Source organism: Somniosus microcephalus, chromosome 5 (assembly GCF_052327205.1).
Source record: "Somniosus microcephalus isolate GS21.2 chromosome 5, FLI_Smic_1.0, whole genome shotgun sequence".
NCBI lineage: Eukaryota > Metazoa > Chordata > Chondrichthyes > Squaliformes > Somniosidae > Somniosus > Somniosus microcephalus.
In genome coordinates, this window is record NC_140991.1 from 19,317,267 (window position 1) to 19,330,311 (window position 13,045).

At 47.0% G+C, this 13,045-nt stretch overlaps 1 protein-coding gene across 1 annotated transcript in view; it reads left to right on the top strand.

Annotated features, from left to right (window-relative positions):
- Positions 1-13,045, top strand: part of mindy4 (MINDY lysine 48 deubiquitinase 4) — a 277,344-nt gene that overhangs the window by 248,232 nt on the left and 16,067 nt on the right. The window contains exon 17 of the mRNA XM_085987410.1: positions 4,024-4,096. Coding sequence (XP_085843536.1) covers positions 4,024-4,096 — 73 coding nt within the window. The remainder of the gene's footprint in view (positions 1-4,023; positions 4,097-13,045) is intronic.

Here is a 13,045-nt window from a genome sequence, read left to right on the forward strand (position 1 = left end):
CTCCCCCTTTGTCTTCTGACACTACACCAGTCTGTTCCATCGAGTCCAGGGGGAGCACCTGTAAAGTTTGAATCCATATTCCCTTTAATTTACACACACCTCATGGCTGAAAGACTAAACCGGCTGGGGCTCTTTAGAAAAGTGATGGCTGAGGGGTGACCTGATATAGGTGTTATAAATTATGAAGGAGTTCGATAGGGTAGCCGTAGAGAAGATATTTCCACTTATGGGGAGTCCAAAGGTAGGGGTTGCAAACACAAGATAATCACGAATAAATCCAATAAGGAATTCAGGAGAAACTTCTTCACCCAGAGAGTGGTGAGAATGTGGAACTCACTACCACAGGGAGTAGTTGAGGCTGGGAAAGCTGGATAAACACATGAGGGAGAAAGGAATACAGGAAACTTCGCGATATCCGGCACCGACGGGACTGGCGTGATGCCGATCTATGAAAACTTCCGGATAGACCAGCGCTAATGCTGATGGATACGGAGGTTTTCATCTCCGTATCTGACAACAAACACTATTGCTTAGCAACAGCTTGTAAACAGTCGGCCCGTACCTTGGAAGCGTCTCTGTAGCTTAGCAACAGCTTCAGAGAGACTTTCCAGAGACTGACTGTTTAAAAAAAAATGCTAGGAGAAGAAAAAAAAAGAAAAAAACTAACAAAACGGCTGCTGATTTCTGCCGTTCGATCGAGGTTTCTGGACATACAACCTCCGGATAAACCAAAGTTTCCTGTATAAGGATATGCTGATAGGGTGAGATGAAGTAGGGTGGGAGGAGGCTCCTGTGGAGCATAAACGCTAGCATAGACCTGTTGGGCCGAATGGCCTGTTTCTCTGCTGTAAATTATATATCATGTAATGGTATGAACAGATGTTGTGATTTAGCACTGATCCACCGTTGGACAACTGCACTAGAAAAAGGAACAATGTCCTGGCCCACAAGGTTGAAACAGGACAAATCAGCAAAGAAGAAATGAGAGTTACCTGGACTTTGAGGGCCAGATTGCCAGAGCTCGGGGACAACCCTAAACTAAGGCAAAAGATTGCTACAAGTTCCAAAGGAGCAACCGAGCAAACCTCCGAACTAGGAGGGTTCGCTCTCTGTGCACCTTTGCATAACATTCCTGGTTGCACTCTCTTAATGCAGGAGGTCAAAAATAAATGGATAACCAACTGCACGACAGTAGTGCAGGCAGGAATGTAATGCGGGCAAGTTAACTAGCGCAGTAAAAATAGTTCTTGGGAAATTACACCCTGTAAAAGTCATAAAAACAGATTAGTCCAAATCAATTATTGTCGGCGCTCATCAGATCTTTAAGACAGAACAGGATTGTTCCTCCCCAAGTCACCTGAAGCAGCTTGCAAAGTTCCAGCTGTGACCTAATGCCCATTGATAAGAGAGGAATAAAAACATGAACAGTAGAAAGGGACAAGACCGCGCACAAGCTGAAAAGCTGCCAACATAAGCACCCTGTGGAAGGAGACAATCGCCAACACTCGTGATTCACTTGCGTAATTTTGTTTTTATTGTGACGTGATTCGTGTGGGAAACGTAAACCATGCTCGTTACGTGTTTAAATTTCCCCGCCGAAGTATGAGCGTCTTTTTAAAAAAAAAAAGTTGAGGTTCACAAGTGATGGCAACACTGCATTTTTGCGAGGGAGCGCAGAGGAGGAAGAAAGCAAAAGGGGGGAATCAAGGCCAAGAAAACAGGATGAGGGCAGAAACCGAGAGGGTGGCTCGAAGAAAGAGTGGCCCCTAGAGAGAGGCAGCGCAGAACCCCCAATGAACCCCCTCCACATGAGTATTCTGTTTCTTGCCCATGTCGGCAGATTTGGTATCCGTGTTAATCAAGCATGCTGATTTTTCAGCAGCAGCCACTCTATGCCCTCGCCCCCCCCCCTCTCTCCGTAATCTCCAGTCCTACAACCCTCCGAGATCTCTGTAACCTCCTCCAGCCCTACAACCCTCCAAGATCTCTAACCTCCTCCAGTCCTACAACCCTCCGAGATCTCTCTAACCTCCTCCTGCCCTACAACCCTCCAAGATCTCTGTAACCTCCTCCAGGCCTACAACACTCCGATATATCTCTAACCTCCTCCAGCCCTACAACCCTCCGAGATCTCTGTAACCTCCTCCAGCCCTACAACCCTCCGAGATCTCTGTAACCTCCTCCAGCCCTACAACCCTCCGAGATCTCTGTAACCTCCTCCAGCCCTACAACACTCCGAGATCTCTGCGCTCCTCCAATTCTGGCCTCTTGTGCATCCCTGATTTTAATCGCTCCACCAGTGCTGGCCGTGCCTTCAACTGCCTAGGCTCCGAGCTCTGGAATTCCCTCCCTAAACCTCTCCGCCTCTCTACCTCTCCCTCTCCTTTTTAAGAAGCTCCTTAAAACCTACCTCTTTGACCAAGCTTTTGGGCACATCCTAATATCTCCTTTGGTGGCTCGGTGTCAAATATTGTTTAATAATCGCTCCTGTGAAGCACCTTGGGACGTTTTACTACGTTAAAGGTGCTTTATAAATGCAAGTTGTTTTTTTGGGCATCAGTCAGATCAGACCGTCCATAGATTTAGGTTTCCCGACGTAATGGCCAGTGCCTAAGATTAGTCGCCATCTAATTACCGGCTCACTTTGAAGTTTGCTGCCAGAAGCCCCACTCCCAGAAACAATAGTGACCCAAGTCACTGGAAGAAATCAGGCTGGTTCTCGGGAGGCTGTCTTTTGTTTCCTGGAACATGATGAGAATTCACATAACGGCGGATTTCTGCCGCACATTTATTTCCTGATTCCGATTACTCACCTGATTATGTTAGAATAATTTGTGCAACTCAAGCAGGTCACCACAGATTTTCTTGCTGACTGTTAATTCTCACAGAGCAACAAAGGCCTTCATAGAGAGAGAGAGTTTAACTTTGAATCAAACTACAGGAAACTCTCTATTTACCGGCACCTAAATAACCGTAAATCTCTCTTAACCGGCAAAATTCAGGAGTAGGTTCAGGGAAGTTTTGCTTCATATTAGTGGCCGTGTAACCGGGGTTCCTGGATCTGTGGCCGTGTAACCGGGGTTCCTGCACCTGTTGCCATGCAACAGGGACGCCTGGATCTGTGGCCGTGTAACCGGGGTTCCTGGATCTGTGGCCGTGTAACCGGGGTTCCTGGATCTGTGGCCGTGTAACCGGGGTTCCTGCACCTGTTGCCATGCAACAGGGACGCTTGGATCTGTGGCCGTGTAACCGGGGTTCCTGTATCTGTGGCTGTGTAACCGGGGTTCCTGCACTGTTGCCATGCAACAGGGACGCCTGGATCTGTGGCCGTGTAACCGGGGTTCCTGCACTGTTGCCATGCAACAGGGACGCCTGGATCTGTGGCCGTGTAACCGGGGTTCCTGCACTGTTGCCATGCAACAGGGACGCCTGGATCTGTGGCCGTGTAACCGGGGTCCCTGCACCTGTGGCTGTGTACGGGGCTCTCGTACCTTGGTAAGTATACCTCTCTGTAATCCGGACTTTTTGATCAACCGGCACCACGCCGGTCCCGTCGGTGCCGGATAAAAAAAAGAGTTTCCTGTACAAAATAAATCTTGCGGATAAAGCGAAAATCACACGAATGCTGGAAATCTGTAGCAGCACAGAATGCTGGAGACGTATAAAAGGCACCTCAAAAATGGAAGAGAAAGGTTAATATTATCAAGTGGTACACTTCATCAGAAAGTGATCGGTTTTCACCCATTCTCACTGCCTCTTGTGCTTTTTACACAACATCGCAGTACTTGGGATGTAAGCGGTAAATATAAAAATACCTTGGGCTTGTTGTGCAATGTCAGGCCACTCCAAATCAGTTGCCCTCACCACGATTTCTGGCCAAGGGACCCCGTCCAAAATGTTGACCTGTCTTTTCTCTTTCAGATGCTCATCAACTTGTTGGTCTGTGTGTTTTTTTAAATTTTAAACAAATGGAATCATTAACCGTAATCTTGGGTTGAAACCCCCTCCACTGTTGTCTTCCAGATGCTTCGGAGGGCTGCTCATTGGAAGGGGAAGATGATATGATTCCTCCGCTCGAACTCTGCATCAGAACAAAGTGAGTTAGCGTCTAAATGATTTATATACTTTGCTCATGTAAACGGGATTTCCGCTGCGCCTACAGTGAAATCACGGCAGCGGAGGTGCAGCAGCTCAGCGGAAATTCCTGACCTGTATATACACTTTTAAAGCTGCTTTATATGATTGTGATTATATAATGGACATAGGTCGACGTTCATTCATCGTCGCTGGGTCAAAATCCTGGAACTCCCTCCCTAACAGCACTGTGGGAGCACCTTCACCACACGGACTGCCGCGGTTCAAGAAGGCGGCTCCCCACCACCTTCGCAAGGGCAATTAGGGATGGGAAATAAATGCTGGCCTGGCCAGCGACGCCCACACCCCAAGAACAAATGGAAAATGAAGTTGTGCTTTTCTCCTCCTCCTCCCACATCTCTCTTGAATGAGGAGGCCATCCAGCCCTTCAAGCCTGTGTTCAGTTAGATTATGGCTGATCTATATCTCAACTCCATTTACCCAGCTTGCTTCCATAACCCTTAATACCCTTGCCTAAGATGTCGGCTCTTGCTGCGGTACAGTTCCAGAGGCAAGTAGCCCTCTGGTGCATTGCCCAAGAGGCCATTCTTCACTTGTTTGTCCTTGGGGTCAGATCGTGCTGTGATATTACCATATAACATGCTCGCAAGAAAGAAAGACTTGCACTTATATAGCGCCTTTCATGATTCAGGACATCCCAAAGAGCTTTGCTGCCAATGAAGTGTAGTAACTGTTGTAATGTAGGAAACACGGCAGCCAATTGCACACAGCAGTGTGATAATGACCAGATAATCTGTTTTATTTTAGTGATTTAGCCATTCATTGCCAGATCTGGCTGGACCATGTAAAGCACTATCGGGTCTTGCTCTCCTCTGCCAAAACTGCTCAGTATTCCAGGATCATCCTGGAAAGCAAAGATAACCACCGCCTTCTATTCACTACAAATCGTCCTCTTAAACCCCTCTCCCCTGCCTCCTCCATCCTCACCTCCAACAACAAGTGCGAGGAGCTCATGGACTTCTTTGTCACTAAGATTGAGACCATCCATTCAGCTGCCTGTGCTGCTTCCCTCCCTTCCCCTAGCCCACCGGGCCAAACTTCCCCTAAGGTTCCCCCCTGCACTAGCCCTAAACTCACATCTTTCTCTAGTTCCTCTCCTATCTCCCCTCATTCCCGCTCCGAGCTCATCTTGTCCATCAGACCCATATCCTGCTCCCTGGACCATATTTTCCACTCCTGCCACAGTACTGAAATGGCTCTTGTCAAACTCACAAGTGACATCCTATGTGACTGTGACTAACCCCCCTTGTCCTTCTTGACCTATCTGCAGCCTTTGACACGATTGACCACACCATCTTCCTTCAGTTCCTCTCCTCTGTCGTCCAGCTGGGTGGGACTGTCCTCGCCTAGTTCCATTCTTATCTATACAGTCGTAGCCAGAGAATCACCTGCAATGGCTTCTCTTCTGCCTCCCACATCATTACCTCTGGAGTCGCCCAAGGATCTATCCTTGCCCCCCCCGCCCCCTCCTATTTCTCATCTACATGGTGGCATCATCTGAAAACACAACGTCAGGTTCCACATGTATGTTGACGACACCCAGCTCTACCTCACCACCAGTTCTCTCAACCGCTCTACTGTCTCTAAATTGCCAGACTGCTTGTCCGACAACCAGTTCTGGATGAGCAGAAATTTCAGCGAACTAAATATTGGGAAGAGCGAAGCCATTGTCTTCAGTCCCTGCCACAAACTCTGTTCCTTAGCCACCGACTCCATCCCTCTCCCTGGCAACTGTCTGAGGCTGAACCAGACTGCTCACAACCTTGATGTCCTATTTGACTCTGAGATGAGCTTCTGACCACATATCTGCGCCATCACCAAGACCGCCTGTTTCCACCTCCGTAACATCGCCCGTCTCCGCCCCTGCCTCAGCTCATCTGCTGCTGAAACCCTCACCCATGCCTTTGTTACCTCTAGACTTGACTATTCCAACACTCTCCTGGATGGCCTTCCATCTTCCACCTTCCATAACTTGAGCTCATCCAAAACACTGCTGCCCATATCCTAACTCTCGTTCACCTATCATCCCTACCTACATTGGCTCCCAGTCTGGCAACACCTCAATTTAAAAATTCTCATCCTTGTTTTCAAATCCCTCCATGGCCTCGCCCCCCCATACGTTGTAACCACCTCCAGCTCTACAACCCTCCGAGATCTCTGCGCTCCTCTGATTCTGGCCTCTTGCGCATCCCCGATTTTAATCGCTCCAACATTGTGTTTTCAGCTGCCCAGGCCATAAACCCTGGAATCTTTCCCTAAACCTCTCCACCTCTCTCTCCTCCTTTAAGATGCCGCTTAAAACCTACCTCTTTGACTAATCTTTTGCTCATCTGTCATAATATATCCTTACATGGCTTGGTGTCAAATTTTGTTTGATAACAAAAATACAACAGAAAATGCTGGACACACTCAGCAGGTCAGACAACAGTTTGATAACGCTCCTGTGAAGCGCCTTGGGATGTTTTACAATATTAAAGGCACTATATAAATGCATGTTGTTGTTGTGATGATGGTTGAGGGATTAATATTGGCCAGGACACCGGGGGGGATCTCTCCTGGTCGTCTTCAAAATAGTGCCATGGGATCTTTATGTCCACCTGAGAGGACAGGCGGGGTTCTCGGTTTAACGTCTCATCCGAAAGACGGCACCTCCGACAGTGCAGCACTCTCTCAGCACTGCACTGGAGTGTCAGCCTAGATTTTGTGCTCAAGTCTCTGGAGTGGGACTTGAACCCACTACCTACTGACTTGGACGAGAGTGCTGCCCACTGAGTCATGGCGGAAATTTCTCCGTCTGCTAGTTTATCAAACACGCCAGCCTGTTTATTTGAACGGATTAACGCTTCCATTAAAATAGAGCACAAAGGAATTTCATAAGCATTTGCTTCAGCCCATGAGAGCTGACAGGTGTTTATCGTGGTGATCTCAAATCCAGGCCCAAACCTGCCCTTGCCTGATATCCGCACAGACAGTAGAGTGTGCACGATGTGGAGTACACATGATTCGGCCCATCGTTTCTGTGCCGGCTCTTTGCTACAGCAATCCAAAACTAATTCCACTGTCTCATTCTCCCCACCCCCCCTTCATATCCCTGTATCTTTCTCTGCTTCAAATATTTATGCAATTTTTGCTTAAAAGGTGCAAGGTCTCTGCTTCAGCCACTCTCTGTGGCAAAGAACTCCGTGCTCCAGCAACCCTCTGTGTAAATAAATTTCTCCTAACCTCTCCCCTCACTCTCTTCGTGACAATATTAAATTGGCAACCCCTCACCACTGACTCCCCAACCACAGGGAATAGTCTTCAACCGTTCAAAACCTATCGTAATTTGAAAAATCACAATTATATTTCCTCTTGGCCTTCTCTGCTCCAGTAGAAATAGTCCCAGTGTTTTAAATCTCTCCTCATAACTATAGATTCCTATCCCTGGCATCATTAATGTTGTGTGCTCTCTGGATTTAATGCTCTTTCTACAATGGGGTGCCCAAAACTGCATGCAGTAGTGTAACCGAGGTAATTTTTTGTACAAATCTATAATTACTTATTTGCTCTTGTACTCTATTACCTTTACTTATCTTCATTTAGATCATGCCTGATATGCATCTTGACTCCTTCCTGTTCTGATGGTTTTATCTACCTGCATTTTCAGTTTCAAGGAATTATGTTAATCGACACCCTTCAGCATCTTTCCATGAAGTACATACTCACATTATTGTTTTTCCTTCCAAAATATATTACCTCACACTTGCCTACATTAAATTGCATCTGCCCATTCGGTCTCTGTCCTCTTGAAGTCTTTTACAGTTCTCCTTGCTATTTGCCAAACCTTTGGCGTTTACCCAGCTAAAACCATGCGGATTACCAGTATGGAGCAACAGTAAGCTTCCCACTGCTTGTCCAGCTTAGACCACCTTATCCATTTATGCAGGTAGGGCTACTCGGAGCCAAGTTGGCAGGATATCTGCTCTCCGGTAACGTCTACCCTTCCAGGTTCCATTAATGAGCGAGGCTGGCTGGTCAGTCCTCGACAGTCCCTCGAGACCTGCAGACTTGGCTGGTATCGGATGACCAAGTCTGCCACGGAGGGTTGACTAGTTTCAATTTGACTTAGCCGGGTGAGTCACCTTGTAGCCGAATTAACCACCAAAGGATCCTACTTGCTTCCCTCTTCCAAGCGGGTATAGTCACAAGTTCATCATTAGTCAACTGACGATTATAAATTTAAGCCCTCAATAGTTGAACAACATACCAGGGGCTCTTGGTGAGCAGTACAACTCGATGTCAAATGCAAGAGTGCATCAAATTGGAAAATCGCAGGCACTGGCCCCCAATATTTCCATTGATTTTTAACATTTATTTATTCATTCTCTGGGTGTCGGCAAGGCTGGTTCCCCATCGTTTCACCTCCATTCAAAAAGAACGGGGTGCGACCGCACGATGCCTGCTCTTTCCCGATGTACGCTCCTGGACTTTCATGCATGCATACTAAATTATTTTGCCACTGTGTTAACAGAGGTGTCATTTTAACTTGGCGAACTTCCCATTAACATAGCAAGCAGTCATTTCATAGGAACACTTTTAAGTGTTTTCCCACTAATCGCCCAGTGCAATTTCTAGGCTCTGATTTTTATGTATTTCTGAAGTCTCGAGTATTGCTACTGCAAGTATCGCCACCATGCTCACTGGAATATCCTGCAGTGTTAAACCACATGAATGAGTAATCCCTTAATTTGCTGTCTTATCTTCTTCGAGAAACAATTTACAGTAATTTGGGGCTAATTGTTAGACCTGCACTATGTAATCTATATACAGTACATGGCAGAGAGAAAAGGCACAACTTTGAATTTACTCTCCTAATGGAAAATGTAGTCTAGCCACAAACTTGATGGCATTCACTGCCTAGGCTCACACACTGAGAGTGGCCATTTGATTCAGATAAGAAAAGGCAGCCTGAACCATACCACAGCATGGCCTCGCCCCTCTCTATCTCTGTAGCCTCCTCCAGCCCTACAGCCATCGGAGATCTCTGCGCTGCTCCAACTCTGGCTTCTTGGACATCCCCGATTTTAGTCGCTCCACCATTGGCGACCATGCCTTTAGCTGCCTAGACCCCAAGCGCTGGAATTCCCTCCTTAAACCGCTTTTCTACCTTTGCTTCTTTAAGACGCTGTTTAAAACCTACCTCTGTGGCTCGGGGGTGTCAAATTTTTGTTTGATAACAAAGCACCATGGGACTTTTTACTACGTTCGAGGCACTATAGTAAGTTATAAGTTATATTTTTTTAATTCGCTTATGGGATCTGGGCGTCGCTGGCAAGGCCGGCATTGTCCATCCCTAGTTGCCCTCGAGAAGGTGGTGGTGAGCCACCTTCTTGAACCGCTGCAGTCCGTGTGGTGAAGGTACTCCCACAGTGCTGTTAGGGAGGGAGTTCCAGGATTTTGACCCAGCGACGACGAAGGATCGGCGATATACTTCTAAGTCAGGATGGTGTGTGACTTGGAGGTGGTGGTGTAAGTTATTGTTGAAAGAGCTGTCCGATTTTGTCCCACACCCCAGCTTTTTCTCTAATGCTGTGAATTTGTCCTCTTTAAGTACATGTCCAATTGCCTTTTGAAAGTTCCTATGGAATCTGATTCCACCATCTTTTCAGGAAGTGCGTTTCAGATCTTAACAGCCCTCTGTGAAAAAAAATTCTCCTTATTTCCCATCTAGTTCTTTTGCCAATTATTTTAAATCTATGACCTCTGGTTACTTGCTAGAGGAAACAGTTTCTCCCTACTTGCTCTATCAAAACCCCTCATAATTTTGAATCGCTCTATTAAATCTCTCCTCAACCTTCTTGGCTCCAAGGAGAACAATCCCAGCTTCTCAAATCTCTCCACATAACTGCAGTTCCTCATCCCTGGTATCGTCCTGGTAAACCTCCTCTCTACCCTCTCCAAGGCCTTGATATCTTTCCTAAAGTGTGGTGCCCAGAATTGTACACAATACTCCAGCTGAAGCCTAACCAATGCCCCTATTGACAAAGCCAAGTATCCCATACTCTTTCTTAAGCACCTTCACAATTTGCCTGCCACCTTCAAAGCGGGGGGGGTGGGGGGGGAAGAAGTTTCCACTTGAAAGGCTCTGGTATCCAAAGTTGTCGAAATCTAACAATGGTTGTACTTTTAAAATATCCAGTATCCTTCAAAAACTATTTTCAACTGGTAATTTGTACTTGAAAAGACCTACCCCAGTTACACCCGCACAGATTACTTAGAGATTATGTGAAACCTGTTGAGCAGGAGCAGTGGAATTTGACATTTAATTAATTTTCCACGCAGGATTTTTGCAAGATGCCATAACCTCACTGATAAAAATTCCTTTAAGCATGGTTAAGTTGCACATACCGATATCTGCAGTGCGCTAGATTAAAGATAAATGGTTTCTTTTGCTATTTCATGGGATGCCACTTACAGCTGAGAGTTTATGTTAGACTGACTGAAAACCTCATCTAAAATATATCTCGATGGAAATAAAGTGAGTGTCTAGCCTTTAGCCTTCCGTTTGCCACAGTATCTGACCATGCCTTTGCCTCTGCTTTTGATGCTCTTGTCCCCAGTAGAACCCTTACTCCCTCCCATCCTAGTCATTTCTCCTGATGTGGCCCCCGTTGAAAGGAATTGATCGGGTAGATAGAGAAACATTTTCCACTGGTGGGGGGAGCCTAGGACAAGGGGGACATAGCCTTAAAATCCGAGCCAGGCCAGTCAGGAGAGAAGTTCGGAAACACTTCTTCATGCAAAGGGTGGTAAAAGTGTGGAACCCTCTTCTACAAAAAGCAGTAGATGTTAGCTCCATTAATAATTTTAAATCTGAGATTGATAAATTTTTCCTAGACAAGGGTATAAAAGGATATGGAGCCAAAGCAGGTAGATAGAGTTAAGATACAGATCAGCCATGATCACATTGAATATCGCAACAGGCTTGATGAGCTGACCTATGTTTCAACTTCGCTGCCTCAAGTCCAAGAGGCATAGAATTGAGCAATATTTGTCACGCGTAGTTTCGCCATTCATTGGCAGATCTGATACACTATCAAGCCTTCTCTGCCAAACCACACACTACTTTCCAGGAGGATCTTCCTGGAAAGTAAAGACAACACACAGCTTCTTTTCTGCACTAGCAATCGATATTGACACCCCTTCCCCTCCATCCTAACCTCTAACATGTGTGAGGAGCTCATGGACTTTTTTGTCACTAAGGTTGAGACCTGCCACTGCCGCATCCCCTCTGTTCCCTAGCCTCTGCCAAGATTCCCCCTGCCCAGCCCTGAACATGCATCTGTCTAGTTCCTCTCATCTCCCCCCACCCCAGCGCCCCGTGCGCTCTCTCAACTGTTCCCTTGACCCCATTCCCACTAAGTTGCTGACCACCCAACTTACTTAACTGGCCCCCATACTAGCTGACATTGTAAATGGTTCTCTCTCCTTGGGCACTGTCTTCTTTGCTTTCAAAACTGCCGTCATCACCCCTTCCTCAAAAAGCACCCTCCACCCCACTGTCCTTGCAAACTAGCTCCCCATCTCTAACCTTTTCCTGTCTAAAGTCCTTAAATGTGTTGTTGCCTCCCAAGTCGATACCATTTTTCCTGTATGTTTTAACCTCTGCAATCAGTTCCACTCCTGCCGCAGCCCTGAAACGGCCCTAAAGTAACAAATGACCTATTTTGTGACTGTGACCATGGTGCACTATCCTGTCTCCACCTGTCTGCAGCGTTTGACATGGTCGACTACACCATCCTGCTCCAACGCCTCTCCTCCGTTGTCCAGCTCTGTGCAACTGCTCTTAGTTCCACTCTTAGCTGTAGCCAGAGCATCGCCAGCAATGGCTTCTCTTCCCGCCCCTGTGCCATTGCCCCTGGAGTCCCCCAATGATCTGTTGTTGGCCCCAACCCCGTCCTTGTCTGCATGTTGCCCCATGCGACATCATCCGCAGGCATGGGGTCATCTTCCACTTACACGCCGGTGACACCCAGATCTACCGACCCATCACTTCTCTCAACCTTTCCGCTACCTGTATGCTGCCGACTGCTTGTCCAACATCCAGTCTTGGTTGAGTGTTAACTTCCTCAAGCTAAACATTGAAAAGACTGAAACCATCATCTTCCGTCTCCGCCACTGCGACTGCCTCCATCCCCCACACTGGCCATTGTCCTAGCCGAACCAAACTGCTCAGCTGAGTTTTTCATCCATAACGCCTCCCTCTGAAAGACCACCTATTTCCAATTTCCTAACGTCAGCTGCCTCCACCCCTACCTCAGCACATCCACCATTGCTAAAACCCTCTTGCATGCCTTCATCTGGATATACTGGCCTTGGAAAGGGTACAGTGCAGATTCACCAGAATGATACCAGGGATCAAAGGGTTAAATTATGAGAGCATGTTGCATAAACTTGGCTTGTATTCCCTTTAATTTAGTAGGTTGAGGGGTGATCTAATCGAAGGCAAATGGTATGCTGGCCTTCATAGCGAGAGGATTCGAGTACAGGAACAAGGATGTCTTGCTACAGTTGTACAGGGCCTTGGTGAGACCACATCTTGAGTATTGTGTGCAGTTTTGGTCGCCTTATCTGAGGAAGGATGTTCTTGCCATGGAGGGAGTGCAGCGAAGATTCACCAGGCTGATACCTGGGATGGCAGGAATGACATATGAAGAGAGATTGAGTCGATTGGGCTTATACTCGCTGGAGTTTAGAAGAATGAGAGGGGATCTCATTGAAACTTATAAAATTCTAACAGGACTAGACAGACTAGATGCAGGAAGGATGTTTATGATGGCCGGGGAGTCCAGAACCAGGGGTCATAGTCTAAGGATAAGGGGTAAGCCATTTAGGACTGAAATGAGGAGGA